Genomic DNA, 19,531 nt, shown 5'->3' with positions numbered 1-19,531 from the left:
AAGTTATAGATTTCTACACTAATTAAATTTTTGGTAGCACATAAAGGGTTACTTCTTGTCGCTTTATAATATAAAGGTACAACCACTGATCTCAAATGAACTGTTTTAAATATGTTTTTAGCTTTATGGATCTTGAGAGTTACAATGGCATTGCTTTCTATATAGAGGCCTCACTGAGCCATCAGATTTAATCAAAATATCTTAATTTGTGTTCTGGAGATGAACAAAGGTCTTACTGGTCGGGTGTAGAACGACAAGAGGGTGAGTAATAAATGACATTATTTTCATTTTTGGGTGAACTAACCCTTTAATTTTACAGTCCCGTTCCCTATGTAGTACATACTATGTAGGCTACTTATTATAGTAATTACAATAACTGGGTAATAACTAGGTACTAACCCTAAACCTAACTTTTACCCGTGTAGTTACCTTATATTACCCAATACTTTCTTAGGCAAGTACACTTAAGTACACATAAGTGCACGTAGGCTATTGTAAAATAAAGTGCAACCAAATTTTTAGTAGACAAATATGGGAATAGGGCTATTATATCAAAGATTGAGACACGTGCCCAACAACCACTTATTACAGACGCTGAAGATCATGTCAAAGAATGGCCTTCAAAAAAGCGAGAAAAAAATGAAATAAGCAACCACTTTTTGATGGACGTCTTCTCAAAACGTTATTTTAAAATATAACATTTGAGGTCTGAGGGCTTTAACTATGACTTCTCACTATGACCTGAAAGGAAAGGGACAAACGACTGCAAATACACAGCTGCTAATGTGTTAATGCACGATGTGTTGTAGCGAGGTCGCATCTCGCGATGAGTGAGCTCAGTCTCCCCGCGGTGACACAGTCATGATGGCCGCCCTACGTCGGTTTCTGGCTCTTCGAAGCAAGTTCTCCAGCTTAACAAACGGTTTAAACCTTTATTTTAACAGCAGACAGTCGTTGAAGGAAAGAACAGTTCTGAGACATGTAGGGACGGGGCTGTGTATAACTCTCGGTGGATTCGCTGTTGTTTACTACCAGCACAATTCGAGTCCGGATCTGGGACACGCAGCGAGTCTGCGCGCATTGATTTCTCCTCTCCCAGCAGTGGCTGCAAAAGACCAGGTAGGCTATATCTACATTTTAGTACATTTTACAGTGTTTACGTTTTTGGTGTTTACATGGTATATTACTATAGCATCCTGGCTTTTATTATTCCTAAACTCGTTGTACTTCATGTGCCTTCAAAACAGTCGCTCTCCACCAGAGAGGTGCTGAATTCATTGTCTCAATTCATCAGTCAGGCAATGATGCACTGTGATTCTATGAAACTACCTATAACAGATATATTGGAACAGATATTATAGACACTACTGTACATATTGGACATTTTTATGGATGGGTTTTGCACGTGACTTTTGTTTTGCATGCTTAGCATTGGCTCCAAAAGAGTAATTTTACTAGGCATGCAAATTCAGTCAACAAGCTTTTCTCCTGTCCAAATCTTAGTTGGCATTTCAGCCAGATTTGTTGGACAGTGATGTACATCAGTGCTTCCTAAACCACAATATATTTCTCAGACTCACATTGTGCTTGAAGTCATTATATTTTTACTATTATTAAAGTCACTTTTAGACAGAAAACAATCGATACTATGAGAGAAAAACTAAATATTCAGCTACAAGTGTCATCCACACAAATGTATGCCTTGTACACATTACATAAAAAAACAAAAGAAGGAATCAACACAACAAATAAGTTCAAAGTCCAAGATCTTTGTAATATACATATAATTTGTGTAGGACTTTTTTGCACACACATACACAATTTTTCCCCTTAAAAGGAGCTATAAAAATATGAGATTAATCATGAATAGTTTAATTCATTTATTATCTTTTGTCTATTTTATATGTTTAACCAAGCAAAAAAAGGTAAACATACTTTTTGTATGACTATCAGATTGTTATCAGATTGATCATTAAACCATACAGGATTGAATCAGTCTTGTGCGAATCTCTGTGCAATGTTCCCTTTTGTTTTTGTACCCTTATCTGCTTGGGTTGGACATAACCTTGACTTGTGGATTGAGACACAGGAATCCAGGGTTAAGGTAACTGGACACGGCAGCTTGGCAGCCGGGTGGACGTTTGATGGGGGTAATAGTTAGCAGGGCACGCATTCCCGGGGTGTTTACACAGTGCCCAGTGGGCCTGGCCGCCGGCCACTGTAGAGTGAGAAAAACACTGTCCTAGTGAGTTTAGCCCTCAATATATCTGCTTGTGGATGTTTGTGTGCATGTTTTTGTACAGGAACGGTAGCGATATTAAAAACAGTGAGGAAAGGAAAAAAATGACTAGCACTTTCTTCAATGTCACACTTGTCTTATCTTGTATTTATGTGTATTTGTTTGATTATAGGCCAGTGCATCTGCTGAAGATGTAGAGGTGTCGATGTCAGCCCATGAGCACAGGTTCAGGCTCTTCAGCTCAATGGAGTATGATGGACAGCTTTACATGACACCCCTCGACTTCATTGAGTCTGTCACTATGAGCGAACCAAAGAGTGAGTTACACAAACAGTTAATCTTCCTTAGCAGAATATAAGAACTCAACATATGATTATGTAACTGTAGATTACCACATGAAGCTCTCAGATTTCTAGTGTCTGACAAATGGCAAACAACTGTGTAACTGGGTTTCCCTGAAGCTGCGCTGGTTTTCTGAGCCCAAATGCAGTTTATTCCATAATAGTATATAAACAAATATAAAACTTAAATATAAACTCGACTAGATAAAGCATGGCATGGACATGAAACTCAAAGCAGTGGAATACAGCATCAAAAGATGACAAAGTTAGACCAAGACGCATGGCAAAATCAGGGCTATAAATACACAGACTACTAATGGACAAATGAGCAACACTTGAATGTAATGAAGCCAATGAACCAAAGATAACATAACACAAATGAAAACAAAAAACACATATGGGAATCACATGACGCATGAATACAAAGAGCCCAACCAAACACCAGCCTTATGTACTGATTGAGATAAATAAGTTTTATGGTCTTTCTCCTGTTGACTTAAACTTTGTTAAAAGGATTAATTAATACTCTCATCATTTGCTCACCATCATGTTTTTCTATAACATTGTGACTTTAATTTTCTGTGGAGCACAAAGTAGAAATTTTATCTTCAATGGAGCATTCAAGATTCAAAAGAATGCAAAAGCATCATAAAAGAAAATAAGTGATGGCTAATCATTTATAGATGTGTTTTTGTGAACCAGATCAACTGTTTCATTAAAAAATCAGTCTCAAAAGGAAATATAAATAGCATATTCTTCAAAATTTCACTGTTTATTTCTACTTTTGTGCATTTTTTCTTACAGCTTGAGCATTTTTGGGTGAACTATCTCTTTTAATACAGATCTTTGCCTTAGTGAGTTATAATCTTTTTATCTTAAAGTCCCTTCGTGGTGAAAATCAAATTTTTAATGTTTTTTATATGTCTATGTGTTGTTTTTAATATGCTGTAAGACAAACCATGTGCAAATTCATAAGTCAACACCAAAAATCACTGGTGTTTCTGACGTCACAAAATACCTTGTGACCAATCAAGTCAACGCGCTGGCAGGCTTTGGCATATCATTAACTATGACCGATCTGAAGCAGGGGAGTCTCAAGAGAAGGTTATCCTGGTATATTTTTCTGTTGATATGAAAAATTGATAGCTTTAGCAATATAGTGGGTGAACTATTTGCCTCCCCTGACATTCTAAGGTGTTCATAGAGTTTGTAAGGAGACTGATTTTTACAAGACAGCTGTCTGACTTTGGTTTGTGTAACATTAGCAACACATTTTTAGCTGTTTGATAAAATAGTCAAGCAAATGGCTAATTATATTAATTACCGTTATGTGTCTGACGTTGTAAAAAGCGATACCATTGTGCATTGTTTACCTCAGTAAGTTGACCGAGTGGATCTCTGAGTTCGCTTGAGTGAGTGGAGGCGGGACTAATTAGCATATGCTTATTTTAAGGCATGAATAATTTTTTTCACAGGAAAAAACGTTTAAATGTGTAATTGCGGTGATCAAAGATGAGTTTTAAAGGATAAAACTGTCGACTACAAGGGGACTTTAAAAGCAAGTAACCCTGCAGGCATTAAATCAACATATGTAGCCGTAACACCTGCATGAAGATAATCATCTCTCTCTGCCAGCATCACATTTATGACCTATTTCTGTAACCAAAATCTGAAACCAGCTAGACAGACAACTTTTAATCGTATGTGTCAGGTAGTGGATCTCTGCTAAACTGAAGACGTTAAGTTTTCATCTCACATACACGGGAAACGGTACTGAGATCGCTCCAGATGGTAGAGTTGATATTCTCTATATCTGTATTTTCACGACCCAGCTATACTTGTATGGGGGTTGAGTTTCAACCAGTCATGTTTGCTGCTATCTGAAACTTGGACTTCCTGGAATGTGCAGACGGGAATAAAATGTGAACTCTAATATGGCAGGCAAACATTGCATCACCATCTTTAATGGCATATGCATGACGGAACGAATAGTGGTATTTATGGTTTTATGCAGTGGCTGTAAAGCACACTTTGAGTGCATTATATAAACAGAAGCTACAGTTCATATTTAAACCTACAGTTGTTTGGATTTTATACCAACACTCTTCTAAAGTGAATTGGACTTTTTTACTTATAGCTATAAATATTTGCTTTTTTATTTTAATTTCTATATGCATTAAATTGTTTTAAAAACAAAAATGGAGTATAAAATGTTCTCTCTTTTATTTAATAAAGAAAAATTATAGTCAGGCAAAGGCATAGTCAAACTGCTGAGAAAGGGGAAACAGATTCACCCAGTTAAAACAAGTGTCTGCTTCACTTGTAACAGTATCTTTTCATCCTGAACGACATACTCCACAAGAAAACACAGCAACAGATTTTCTGTATTTTGTCAGTGTTTGAAATTTTGAATAATATTTTTTGAATAACCTAAGTGCAATTTTGTCATTAATACAGAATTTGGGTACACAAAGTAGAGTGCTAGTTATTTTGACCCATTTTTTTATTTTTATTTTGGCAACATTTTTGGTCAGCTTTCATTTAGAAATAGATTTGACAATACCACTTATTCTTATATATCTTTTTTTTTTTTTCTAGAAAAGAGATTTTGGAGATCCCTCACAAAACAGGTTTGATAATTTTTTTCTTTTGTTCAATGGATATTTATCTACTTCTGAGTTTAGAAAATGTGAATGATCCTGAGTATATGTACCTTTTTTCAAAAGGATCTAGACAAGATTCTGTCAGATACGCCACCTGTTTGGAAAGGATCATCCTGTCTGTTCAGAAACCTGCGTGAAAGAGGTGAGACCTAATAATCATGTTATGTATATCGATCTGTATTGTATAATGCAGTGTTGTTGGCTTTGTCATTTAATCATTGCTCACTTAAGTAAATCCCTCCAGGCAACCTGATTTTGAGAGGATTTGCTTTCAAAGTGCCACTTGTGTGCCAAGCATTTTAAATACTGAGCAAATATACAATGATGGACAAATGATGAATGATCTGCATGAAGCTGAACCAACTCTAATTAACAGGTATTGTGATGTAGGTACAATTAGTATACAGTTTTTAGAGTGTGCAGATGTTTAGACCACCCACATACATGGTGTTATGAAACAAGAGGAATCCTGAAACTTGGCCTCATGCGGAAGGAGAGTGCACAGGCTGTAAATGGTCTCTTATCTCTCAATCAGTCTGGCATTACTGTGACTTTGCTCTGGGATAATCACAGATAGGAAGGTGACAAAAAACACCCAATGCATAACGTGTGGTATGTTGTTTTGAATAGACAACAATAATGCGTTCAGCCGAGGGGTGTGCCATGCTCACACAGTTACACTAATCCATAAATTGCCTAGCTTCATATTGCCCTGAGGTCTTACTTTCTAGACATGCTTTAAGAAAAAGTGTTTGCTTATTGTACTTGACATATTAACAATAATTTATGCTATTGCAAGAATTCTAAAAATGACATTGCCCACAGTGTTAAAAAAAATTCTGTATTAATGAAGGATGCATTAAATTGAGCAAAAGTGACAATGTTAGAACAGATTTCTATTTCAAATAAATGCTGTCCTTTTGAAAGTTCTATTCATAAAGAATCCTGCAGTTTCCACACAATATTAAGCAGCACAATTGTTTTAACATTGAAAATAATAAGAAATGTTTCTTTAGCAGCAAATCAGCATATTAGAATGAATTCTGAAGGATCATGTGACACTGAAGACTGTAGGTGCGTCCCAATTCGCGTACTTATGCACTATTCTATGATGTTTTTAAGTATAAATAGTGCGAGTAGTGCGTTCACACTGAAAATTCCAAAAAGAAAAAGTACACTTTAAATACCCGGATGATGCACTAAATTAACGGAAAAACGAAGTGTGGAATGTTGGACACTTTGTGCACTCAACTGTCGCAGCTTTAATTACGTAGTGGAGGGGAAGGGGCTATCAGACTCCGATGTTAAATGACAAAATAACCTTTTATAATTCACGTAATACATGGATAAGTACTAGGGATGTCCCGATCATGTTTTTTTGCCCTCGAGTCCGAGTCCGAGTCATTTGATTTTGAGTATCTGCCGATACCGAGTCCCGATCCGATACTTAATAGCCTACATAAAAAAGAATAAAGAAGAGCGAAAAAACAGATCCAGGATGCTTTTCAGGTTTTTCAGGTATTCGGTTTTCAAATAGTAATCAAATATAAAATATCACTGCATATTATCTTTACTGTATAAAATAAATAAAGATTAATCATTATTGAAGTTACAAAAACTATTCAGTCAAGAGCAGTGAGTGATTTCTTTGTTGTTTGTTGTTTGATTTAACATTAAATACAGGCAGCAGGAATAGTTGTTTTCCCTTTAAGACATGCACGATCCAGTACATACTGTTACACATGCGCTGTCTTTCTCGACTAATATACGTTCACTTAAGACATAACCGACTATGTTTGCTAGGATACTCACTAGGACGGGCATGTTGACATAATTTTTGTATGAATTTGTCCGCTGAAGCGCAAGACTTGAAAGAGAACTCAGTATTTGCGCGCTGACTGGAATAAGCGTGTGCGCGCTTCGGATGAGCGCACACAAATCTTCTCACAGCGCGCGCGAGTTCTCTTTCGCGTCTTGTTCTTTAAGGTTTAAATCAGCAAGGCTTAAAAGAGTTAGTTTAAATACAGACAGCAACGTGTGTCAACACCCGGGTGATGACGGCGTAAATGACTGGACATGAGAGCAGACGGCACTCGCAGTTAACAGTTTACAAAGAGTGACTGTTTTGTCCACGCTTTCTGATTATCGTTGTTGTAACGTTTTGTGCATCCATCGACTGAAACATACATTATCTGAACTCTGTCTGTATTCCACGTTGCTATTTTAAACAAACCATATTAACCAATAGATGCGTCGTCATTCGAGATGGACCGCAGTGCAAGTGCGTAAGTGGAGAACCGTTGCACCCCTAATACATATATATCCGAGTCCTGATCGGGAGGTAATGTCCGATTCCGATCGAGTCTGAAACCACATGATCGGGCCCGATTTCCGATCATGTGATCGGATCTGGACATCCCTAATAAGTACATAGCGCATAAGTACATAGTGTATAAGTGCATAGTGTATAGTGCATCATTTGGGATGCAACTGTAGACTTTTGAACCATTTATACATTTTTGTCATTTAGACTTATTGTCCCAGTCACTAAGGCCCTGCTTATACTTGGTATTAAAATGCGTTTTGGTTGATTGGATCACAAGTAGACGAGGGAGCCACATACCCATTTACACCTGGTGTTTTAATCCGTCTCTTTTGTCCACTTTCAACCACTTCTGTCCTGATTTCTGTGAGGGGAGGGTTTAAAGGAGGGTAAATGTATGGGTTTTTCCAGATCTTTCGATGTAATGGACAAATTAAGCTTGTGCAATTTACATATGAACAATACAGAGATCATCAGCTGCAAGACCGGCCAAACGCAGTGAGTGTGTGTTAAAAATCAGGAATGGAGAGAGAACATTGTGCTTGGTACATTTTTCATCTTCAAACCAAAAGCCGACAAAGTTTAAATCCCGTCTGGCTAGCGCGCTTCCCATCATGTTTATTGTGTCAGTAGGTGGAGAGTAGGTGTTCTTTTGTGGCTGTTCGAACACATTTGACCAGCGTTTCCACTATGAAAGCAATCTGGTCGAATGCGTTTTTGACTACCTCTGGAAGTGGTCAGAAGTGGAGAAGCTCAAAATGTTTTAGACCCTGTTTACACCTGTATTTAGCGTCGTCTACTTTGATCCGATCAACCAAAATGCGTCATAATACCAGGTGGAAACAGAGCCTAAGGGTTTAGAAAAAGGAGAATATTCATTTAATTTATGAGAACAATATCAGCTTTTAATGCATGTGGGGCTTTCCAAGATACTAACAGTACTTTCCTTGTAGTGTTCTTTCTTACACTTACAACACTAAAACACTCCACATAGTGCATGATATCTCCTTATTTTCTTGAGTGCCAGTGCCTGGGTTTGGGCTTTTAATCCGGCTGTTAAATGTTAAAGCTGCACTTAGGTTAAAAAAAAAAAAAGAAGATAGGCTTGATCTGTGAACAAAGCCTTACTTCAGAAAATGAAAAGAGCTGTTTGAACTTTGCAATGTTGAGACTTGTCCTAGTGGCAGCCCCGTATTACTCTGGACAGTATGAATTCTAAGAATGGCGTTGGATTACATCTCCATCACTGACACTCTATAGCAATTGTTTCTTAGGAATTCTTTGTGTTCTGACAACTGTTTGAGCTCTTGGGCTGGATTTCTTTCTGCAAGACTGAAGGTGTGTGGCTCTAACGAAACCTGTCTGGGATCCTAAAAGACTAAATGCACAGGCAGCTGTGGATGTCTTAATTAAGTTTTAAATGGTGTAGTTATACATAGAGCAACCAACTGAAAAATATATGTAAATTAATTGCATGATATGAATCACACAAAGACATTGTTGTAGCAGATGAGTAAAGTCGTTGAGTAGACATTACAAAAAATTTTAGTTCTGGCTTTAATTGCTCGATGGCATTGACTTTCGAGTCTAGGGTCATGATTAAATGCATTTGTAAACCATATTAAGTTTAAAAAATATATTTGTAAAATATAAATAAGAAAAAAAATCATTAATTTATAAAAATAATTTGTAATATAATTTCATTAAATTTTTAAATAATTATATAATACAGAACTAAATAAAATAAAAATATATCATTAATATTATTATTTTATTTTTATGTAATTAATTATATTAAATTACCACATTAATTCACAGCCCTATATATATATATATATATATATATATGTGTGTGTATGTACTACCATTTAAAAAAAACATTTTTTTTAAAAAAAACATCAGATTTTGTTGTTTTTCATCTTATGGTCAGTCACCAAGGATTCGTTTATTTGAATAGGTAATATAATATTAATATATATTTAAATATGTATTTTAAAATGTAATATTTCTGTGACGGCAAAGTATGTCCAGCATTATTACTCCAGTCTTTAGTGTGATATGATCCTTCAGAAATCATTCCAATATGCTGATTTGATGCTCATTATAAATAAATTATTGAATAAATATTCATTAATATTTGTTATCTGTGTCTGTATTAATATTTACACTAAGTGCAAATAGTGTCCCTTGTTGGCGAGTAAGGCTCGCAGACCTGGCTTTTAATGAGCTCGCATTTATTTTCAATAAAAATGAAAATGATTTTCTAAAAGTGGAAATAAACTGTGAACAAGTGTTTAATGATATTAAAATGTAAAATTCTGAGGTGCAAATAGTATCTGCCAATATAAAGTATAGATAGAGTAAATGGTAATTAGATGCTAATAGCAAAAAAATGATACTTTTACATAGTGTAAAAAGAATCTATTGCTATTTTCACCTAGTGTAAATAGCATATAGCCATGAAAATGCTGCTATTGTCACTTAGGGCCCTATAATACACCCGGCACAATGCGACGCTGTAATGAAGGGTCAGTGGAGAGTGGATCCATTTGCAGTCTTTATTAAAACACAGTATAACCAAACAAGGCAAGGACAATACCGTAGTCGGGGACAGGCAAGGGTCAGGGCTGGCAGCGAGAATCATAAACGGGTCACAGGCAATAGTCGAGACAGGCGGCAAGCAAACACAGAGTAAAGTCCAGGCAAGGTTCAGGGTAGGCGGCAGAGGTTCTCAGGAGATAAACAGTCCAGGTAGCAACGGGTAAACAGTCCACAGAGAAAACGCTCAGAAATGATCACTAAAAGCAAATCAAGACATCGCGATGCAAAGCAGCGTGTGAAGCTCTTAAATAGTGTGTGTGTGATGTGGTGCAGGTGCATGTGTAATCAGTCCCAGCAATGAGGGCCTATGGGAAATGTAGTCCGAATGAGAAACAGTCAATATTCCGGTGATGGCTCCCTCCGATGGTCCGGAGGACGAGTCGAGGGAGCCTCATTCATGACAGAGCCCCCACCCTGCGAGCGGCTCCTGACGCGAGGAAGCGGACGCCGGGGTCTACCACGCGGTCGAGGGGCCGGCCTTCCCGGGTGCGTGCAATGGAATTCCTCCAGTAGAGCAGGGTCCAGAATATCATCTGCATCGACCCAGGATCGCTCCTCAGGTCCGTACCCCTCCCAATCGACCACATACTGTAGCTTCCGACCCCGGCGCCTGGAATCGAGCAGATCCCGGACCTGATAAGCCTCCTCGCCCTTGATCTGTAGCGGTGGGGGATGACGGTCCTCTGCTCCCTCCGGCTCTCCTCCCGGACCTTCGGAGGGTTTCAGCAGTGATACATGAAAAGTAGGGGAAACACGATAGTTAGCAGGTAAATTTAAACGGTATGATACAGGGGTGATTTGTTTGACAATTTGGAAAGGCCCTACAAACCTGGGACTGAGTTTTCTTCATGGAAGTCTGAGGCGTAGATCTCTGGTCGACAACCAGACCCATTGTCCCACCGTGTAAGCGGGATGAGGCCGCCGATGACGATCCGCTTGTTCGGCTTGCCTCCGAACCGCCCGTTGCAGATGGTGGTGAGCTAGATCCCAGGTTTCCTCGCTTCTCTGTAGCCAGTCGTTCACAGCCGGTAATTCTGATGGTTCGCCAGACCAGGGGAACAACGGTGGTTGATAGCCCAGAATGCATTGAAAGGGGGTGACTCCGGTAGAGGGTTTTCTAAGAGAATTCTGTGCGTACTCAGCCCATAGGAGGAAGCGGCTCCATTCAGTTTGGTGGCGTTGACAGTATGTACGTAGGAATCGGGTGAGCTCTTGGTTGAGACGTTCGGTCTGTCCATTAGATTCAGGGTGGTACCCGGAGGTGAGACTGATGTTAATGTTGAGCGTTTTGAAGAATGCCGCCCACACTCGGGAGGTGAATTGTGGCCCCCTGTCGGAGATGATGTCCTCCGGGAGACCGTACAGACGGAATACGTAGTTACATAGAACTTCGGCTGTTTCCATGGCTGTGGGGAGTTTGGGAAGTGGTATGAGACGACATGCTTTGGAAAAGCGATCGACAACTGTGAGGATGGTGGTGTGGTTCTGTGGCGGAGGCAAGTCAGTTACAAAGTCTATGGCAATATGGGACCAGGGTCGGCGAGGAATGGGTAGTGGCTGGAGTAGTCCTGCAGGTGCTTGATGGGATGATTTGGAAGTCTGACAGGCAGTACAGTTGCATAGGAATTGGGTGGTGTCTGATAACATGTTCTCCCACCAGAAGCGATTTTGTAACAAGTTGTGTGTGGCTGTGATACCTGGATGACCGGAGCTGGGCAGATCGTGGACATGATGGAGTACTGTGTTACGCAGTGGTGCTGGAACATAAGTGCGGTCGGCTGGGCAAGTTGCTGGAGGAGGGGATTGTTCATTAGCTTGTGCAATCTCGGTCATTATGTCCCACTGGATTGGCGCTACAAGTAGAGATTCAGGAATGATAGGTTCGGGAGCGATGGGTTGTCCTAAGCTTTCGGTCTGTCGTGATAAGGCGTCAGCTTTTGTGTTCTTTGACCCAGGCCTGTATGTGACTTTAAAATTGAATCGTGTGAAAAACATGGCCCACCTGGCTTGTCTTGGGTTCAGACGTTTGGCTGCACGGAGGTACTCTAAGTTTTTATGGTCGGTGAGTACAGTGAATTGATGCTGAGCCCCCTCTAGCCAGTGCCGCCATTCCTCCAACGCAGCTTTCATGGCGAGTAACTCCCGGTCTCCTACGTCATAGTTGCATTCAGCAGCAGACAGTTTACGTGAATAAAAGGCACATGGATACATCTTTTCAGGGTCACCTTGGCGTTGTGACAGGATCGCGCCTATGCGTGTGTTGGATGCGTCGACCTCGACAATGAAGGGAAGTTCTGGATTGGGATGGCGGAGAATGGGTGCTGTCGTGAAACGTTCTTTCAACTCACAGAATGCTTGATCGGCTGCCGGTGTCCAGCTTAAGCGGGTGGATGTGCGTTTGGTCATGGTTATGAGAGATGCGGCCACGCTGCTGAAGCCTCTAATGAATCGTCTGTAAAAGTTAGCGAAACCCAGGAAACGTTGTAACTCCTTTAGCGTACGGGGTTTTGGCCACTCGAGCACAGCTTTCACCTTTCCGTCATCCATAGCCACTCTGTCTTGACTAATGATGTACCCCAGGAAGGACGTGGAAGTTTGATGAAATTCGCATTTCTCAGCCTTGGCATATAATTGGTGCTGGATGAGGCATTGAAGGACTGCTCTGACGTGTTGAACGTGCTCAGCGAAGGAGGTAGAGTATATCAGAATATCATCGATGTACACTATGACCCAGCGGTTCAGCATGTCCCGGAAAACATCATTGATATACGACTGGAAGATAGCTGGACTGTTGGACAGGCCGAACGGCATCACGAGGGTCTCGTAGTGACCGGAGGTGGTAGAAAATGCTGTCTTCCATTCGTCCCCCTCACGGATGCGTATGAGATTGTAAGCACAGCGGAGATCGAGTTTGGTGAAGTATGTAGCTTGTCTTAATTGTTCCAGGGCGGCAGGTACCAGGGGCAATGGATAACGGAACTTGACGGTGATATCATTCAGAGCCCGATAGTCAATGCAAGGTCTTAGTCCCCCATCTTTCTTTTTTACGAAGAAAAAGCCTGCAGACGCGGGTGAGGTTGATGGCCGGATGAAGCCCTTAGCTAGCTCCTCCTCTATGTAGGCTTTCATCGAAGCTGTCTCAGGCTGTGACAAGGGGAATATTCTGCCCTTGGGGGGCGAAACTCCAGGTAACAGGTCGATAGCGCAGTCATTGGGGCGATGTGGAGGTAATTCCGTGGCTTTTCTTTTACTGAAGGCGATGGCCAGGTCGGCATATTCAACAGGAATGTCGAGTTTTTCGAACTCACCCTCCGTGAATTCCACTGTTCGGACGGGCATGGGAATTATGGGCTGTAGACAGTGCTCATGGCAGTGATCGTCCCAGTGTAGAATTTCTCCCTCTTTCCAGGATACAGGAGGATTGTGGGTGCGAAGCCAGGGTAATCCCAGAATGATGGAGTTGTTAGGTGAAGGTATGATGTAGAAGTGGATTATCTCTTGATGCAGTGCTCCGACTTGAAGTGTGAGTTCTTGAGTGATGTGAGCCACTTTGCCCCTGCCTATGGGCTTTCCGTCTAGTGCTTCCACTGTTAATGGAGAATGATATTTGGTTAGCTCGATGTGATGGGCTTGTGCAAAAGAGTCTGACATGAAATTCCCAGCGGCCCCTGAGTCCAGCAGAGCATGAGTGGAAATGACTTGATCGTCAATGATAACTTGAACGGGGATTTTCAGCGAATTGAATGGGTAATCATAGTGAGGGGAAGAACTCACCGATCTGGAGCTTGAGGCGTTGGGGCGAATGGGGCAGTTGTTCTTGTAATGTCCAGCCTGACCACAGTATAGACACAGATGTAACTGTCTCTGTCGTTCTCTCTCCTCGGGTTGTAATGGAGTATAACCCAGCTGCATTGGTTCTGAACTGGAACTGGTCGTGATGTTTCGAGTAGTGCGGCGAGAACGGAGCAAATTGTCAATATGGATAGCCAGCTCGATGAAGGAGCTCAGTGACTGACCCTCGTCACGGCAAGCAAGCTCAGCCTGTAATTCCAAGGAGAGACCCCGACGAAAGAGTAGCTTTAACGTATCTTCAACCCAGGTGGTTTGAGCTGCAAGTGTGCGAAACTGAAGTGCGTATTCCACAGCCGTGGATTTGCCTTGACTCAAAGAAAGCAGTTGTTCTCCTGGATTCTGACCTCCCGCTGAGTGTTCGAACACCTCTCTGAATTGTTGCAGGAACTCCGTAAACGTGGTGAACGCTGTGCCATCCTCTCTCCAAATGGCCGTGGCCCAGTCTAACGCTTTGCCTTTGAGCAGGGAGCAGACAAAAGAAATGCGGCTGGAGTCTGTGGGGTACAGAGAAGGCTGTTGGTTTACGTACAAAGAGCACTGTAAAAGGAACCCCTTACATTTTGCTGTCGTGCCGTCAAACTTTTCAGGGAGAGCTAATCGTGGGTTCACAGCAGGTGGGCTGAGCGGTGGCGTGGTAACTGGTGCTGCGGCCTGCAGCGTGGCAGCCTTGGTGGGGGTGAGGCGCAGGCTCTGTAACGTCTTCACCAGCTCTTCGGTCAACGAGTTGAGTCGTGATAGTTGATGGTGATGCATGGCTAGTTGGCTGGCCTGTACAGATAATTCAGTGGAAATCTGTGCAAGAGCTGCTGGATCACAGGGTGGCGAAGTCTTCTGTAATGAAGGGTCAGTGGAGAGTGGATCCATTTGCAGTCTTTATTAAAACACAGTATAACTAAACAAGGCAAGGACAATACCGTAGTCGGGGACAGGCAAGGGTCAGGGCTGGCAGCGAGAATCATAAACGGGTCACAGGCAATAGTCGAGACAGGCGGCAAGCAAACACAGAGTAAAGTCCAGGCAAGGTTCAGGGTAGGCGGCAGAGGTTCTCAGGAGATAAACAGTCCAGGTAGCAACGGGTAAACAGTCCACAGAGAAAACGCTCAGAAATGATCACTAAAAGCAAATCAAGACTTCGCGATGCAAAGCAGCGTGTGAAGCTCTTAAATAGTGTGTGTGTGATGTGGTGCAGGTGCATGTGTAATCAGTCCCAGGAATGAGGGCCTATGGGAAATGTAGTCCGAATGAGAAACAGTCAATATTCCGGTGATGGCTCCCTCCGATGGTCCGGAGGACGAGTCGAGGGAGCCTCATTCATGACAGACGCAAGGCGCAGCGCAAGTGTGTTTGCTAGTTTGCGTCCGGCGCCATTCGCGTTTTCCCGTTCAGCGCCATGTCCTTAAATAAGTAAATGCATTTGTGCCAGTTAGTGCGCCCATGGGCGTGCTGGTCTAAAAAAGCGGTGTGTTCAGGTGCATTGTCTAAAGTCTAAAGTAAATGGCACAATATTTTTTGTTAGAGCGCGTTGGTAGAAACTGCGCCTCTGGGCGCGTCCACAGTGCGCGTTGACTTTGCTTATTACACACAGGGATGCGCATCACACAAACATGCCAAATATTAAAAACAAAAGGATTACAGTGTAAAAGAATATTATTGTGTAGGCTACATAAATATAAAAATGTAATGATGAATAGTCATTGCGTGTATTAGAAGGCTGCCTATTTTCACTTCAGCCTATTACTACTTATAATGATGAACGAAATTGGCTAATTAATGAACAATCGTGCCAATACACACACATATATATTAACTGACTCATCACGCGGAGCTATTTGAAAGCCTGCATTTGCAAGCCGCGCACGAGCAGATTGGTTTCTTCGCTTGAAAAGTGTTCAGCTTTTCCGCCAACAAATTCCAAATATGTTCACTTAATGTAAATAGCATCTACATCTAATTGCACTTAGTGTAAATAGCATCTATTGCTAAGAAAATATGCTATTTTTACTTAGTGTAAACAGCATCTAATTGCTATTTACACTTGGCGCAAGCCGCTGCCATATTTTTATAGGATTAATTATATAATATTAATTAACACATTAAATTCCCAGCTTTAGTTACAAATATAAAAATGGTGGTGAATCAATCAACCAACAGATACATCAGGGATCAGGGTGGCCTGTGGAAATGTATCTTCTCTATTTTGTTTTACACACACCTTTCTTTATCCTTTTCCTTAAACATTCCAAAGTCCTTTTCCCACAGCACTCAAAGAACCCCTTCTGAACTATCTGTGTCCAAGTTACTATCATCTCCTTTAAACAAAAGCTTGGGAATGCTTTCAGTGGTAGGAACAATTCTCCTTAAGTCTCTCCTAGACAGAGACCTGACAGTTGCTCTTCCTTTCTTCTCCTCTCACACAACAAAGGACTAACAGACCTCAAAAAGGAAAACAAACCCACATCAGGCATCTGCAATCAGTTACAGATCACTTGAGAATGTTTTACACCTAGGAAAATAAACAGAGGGGAACTCAGGAGCCAGTGGCCTGGTCTAATTTTGTTTGGGTTTGTGTCCAGCCTGGTTACTTTACGTTTTAACGTCTCTGTTTGTGCAAAGAGAACACCAAACAAGAGTAAAGAACAGGATCCTCTTAGATCTTATCAATGTAAAAGAAGAAAGGACCTCTAGTTTAAAATGACATTTGATAGTAAAATATATTTTGAAGGCAGGTTCTGGGATGTCTTTATTTGAACTCTTAAAAAAGGAAATGTTTATGTGCTGTTTTTCAGGTGTCATCGCTTACACAGAGTATCTGTTTCTGCTTTGCATTTTGACAAGTAAGTTTGTCTTTAGGCAATTCTCCACGCTTGTTTAGCACAAACGTCACAAAAAGTATAGATGCACGAGGATGTATTGATGTCGCTTATATGTCTTTCTTTCGTCTTACAGAGCCACATGCAGGTTTTAAAATAGCTTTCAACATGTTTGATGCAGATGGCAATGAAATGGTGGATAAGAGAGAATTCATGGTGGTATGGTTGTTTTTGTCGTTGTTTATTATTAATCTGAATGTCGACATGCGTAAAGATAAAGTTCTACTTTTTTTCATTTAGCTAGAGGAGATATTCCGTAAGAAAAATGAAAAGAAAAAAGAGCGAGATCCTGACGGTTCATCTCAACTGGTAAGAAAATCGTGTCTGTCTTTTTATCAAAAGCATTTTTCATGCGTCTTTAGTCGCATGAGCATATTCTGTTGCCACCTGCCATATCTTGAATCCATGTGCATTATTTTTGAAAGTGATTTAAGGAAATAGTTCACCCAAAAAATAAAAACTGTAAACCAGAATAAGTGGGCAAAACTCAAAAAAATTGAGGTAATCAGTTACAGTAAACAGAACTGCAGATATCAATGTTGTACTCATACATTTTAATTGCTCTTAATGTGACATATTTGAGTAAGTTAATTCATACATTTAACAAAAAATGATCATGTAATCTCAACAAATGTTTTAGTAGTGGAAATTTAGCTTGCTATAACTAGCTATTTCAGCAAATGGTAACACAATGCTTTGATAACATTAGCATAGCATAGCAATTACTGAAAGAGTACAGCAATATAGAACATATATATCATTACATATATAACACAAAAACATTATATAACATTTCGAGTATCATAGCAAATAATGCTGGGAAATAGAAATCCCAGCCCAGTTTCAGGTAAATTTAAGTTTGTCTAAATGAAAAGAAACAAGTTCATAAAACTCAAAACAATGAAACAATTGAGATTACTTAAAATGTGTCACTTTTGTGAACTCAAAAGAAGTTCTAAATACTTAATAATTTGATTAACTAACTTTGAACTAATTTGTTTAATCTGAGTTTGCCCTACTCAAACCAATTAATTATTTTGAGCGTTAGGGATTACAGTGCACATAGTTCTTTCTTATCTGTGTAACACCAAAGGAGAAGTTTGGAAGAATGTCCACTCTGCTCTCTTCCATACAGTTGACAAGTTAATGGTGCTCCATAAAAGCATTAAATATCAAGATTTCTGATTGATTTGTATGGGGAAGAGACCAAAATTGCTTGGCAGCCATGGCCACCATTCACTTTTATTGCATTTGTTTTAATTAAATATTTAATCATTTATAATCAATAATAAGTAATATATAAATAAATTGCTATAAATTATATGCTCTATGTATCTAATTTGTTATAAATTTCTCCTTTTGTGTTCTATGGAAGACGTTTTGGATGAACTATTCCTGTAATTTTTAACACATATGTTCGAATTGAAATCCATGAATAGCCATTGATTTTATTTACTTTGAGATTTTTTGTTGCATGTTTTCTGTCACATTTAAATTTGAGAGATGATGTAGTGCATGATGCAATGCATAATGTTCCTTTGAACAAATTTACATGGTAAAAAATATATTTTTCTGCAGAGTGCAAAACTACAATGCGTCTTTTGTCTCTCATGCTAGGGAAATGCTGATTATTACAGATTGTGTTTTGAAAAACACTTTGAGAGTTTATTGTCTTTCACATTCCTTAGTGAAATATGACAAATATTGAATGATGATTTGATTTGATTTGATCCTGTTTTGCACGCTATCATAATCTTGGCTGTGTGAGAGTGTGGAACTGTACGGCTATCAAGGATCTGTCAACAGCAGTGTATGTATACTGAATACTAAAGATTTTGACGTGTGTTCTTAGCATGGTGGTTAGTGTGGTTGGTGCTTGATTGAACGTGTACAGTCATGGTCAACAGCAACCATGCATGTCCATCATAACCACTAATGTTTATGCAGCTACACCCTAATTAGTGCTCAATAAACCAGAAGGGTTACATCCACATTCAGTGGCTTCTGTCAAACAGTCAGGGAGCAATATTATTTTACATACTGAAATGTTTGGATAGGGCGTAACAGAGTGACCCTCATGCATGGCTCACCTCCAGAGAAGAGGGACAATGCAGCTCTAATGGGGCTCAGTCAGACGCAGTCTGAAATGCAGCTCTATTGTCTAGGGGAGCAGAAAAATCATCCATAGTCTACGAGAGATGATTTATGTTGCTTGTCTACGATCAGGAGCTTTTTGCCAAAGAATGGTCTCACAGAATCACGTTAAAAGGCCCTCACCTGAAAAATGGCAGCTCTACCTGGACCCCCATGTTTTATTTTTACAGTTGCTTGAACAGTGGTATTTGGGTTTGGGTTACTTCTTGCGATGGCTTGACCATGAAGAGTTTTGTGTCACTATAAGTTACAGCTGAGGAATGAAACACCGTTTGGTCTCAGCACCAAACAAGAGAGATGAGGAGCTTTTTCAGCTCGCTGTCAAAGTTTTTCTGTGCATAGTAAACAATAGTAATGATTTGGGGGAAAAAAATCCACTGCAAGGACATAACTAGTTTCATTCAACAAATCAAACAGAATGCACTATAAAATTACTGAAGCACTAATGTCTGTTATGATATAGACACGGAGGCAGAGATAAAAGCAAT

The 19,531-nt window shown here is 40.1% G+C and overlaps 1 protein-coding gene across 4 annotated transcripts in view; it reads left to right on the top strand.

Moving 5' to 3' along the window:
* Positions 1 to 861: 861 nt before the first annotated feature.
* micu3b (mitochondrial calcium uptake family, member 3b) overlaps positions 862 to 19,531 on the top strand; it is a 42,307-nt gene continuing 23,637 nt past the window's right edge. For 2 of the 4 annotated variants that reach the window (XM_067386177.1, XM_067386169.1), the window contains exons 1-7: positions 862 to 1,119; positions 2,412 to 2,556; positions 5,179 to 5,210; positions 5,307 to 5,385; positions 16,806 to 16,853; positions 16,966 to 17,048; positions 17,130 to 17,198. In XM_067386177.1, coding sequence (XP_067242278.1) covers positions 862 to 1,119; positions 2,412 to 2,556; positions 5,179 to 5,210; positions 5,307 to 5,385; positions 16,806 to 16,853; positions 16,966 to 17,048; positions 17,130 to 17,198 — 714 coding nt within the window. Of the gene's footprint in view, positions 1,120 to 2,233; positions 2,246 to 2,411; positions 2,557 to 5,178; positions 5,211 to 5,306; positions 5,386 to 16,805; positions 16,854 to 16,965; positions 17,049 to 17,129; positions 17,199 to 18,657; positions 18,700 to 19,531 lie in introns of those variants that run through there. The other 2 variants (XM_067386195.1, XM_067386186.1) reach the window with 2 other exon arrangements.

The sequence above is a fragment of the Chanodichthys erythropterus genome, chromosome 1 (assembly GCF_024489055.1).
Source record: "Chanodichthys erythropterus isolate Z2021 chromosome 1, ASM2448905v1, whole genome shotgun sequence".
NCBI lineage: Eukaryota > Metazoa > Chordata > Actinopteri > Cypriniformes > Xenocyprididae > Chanodichthys > Chanodichthys erythropterus.
The sequence above is the reverse complement of the archived record's forward strand: the minus strand, read 5'-3'. Positions and strand labels throughout refer to the sequence as shown.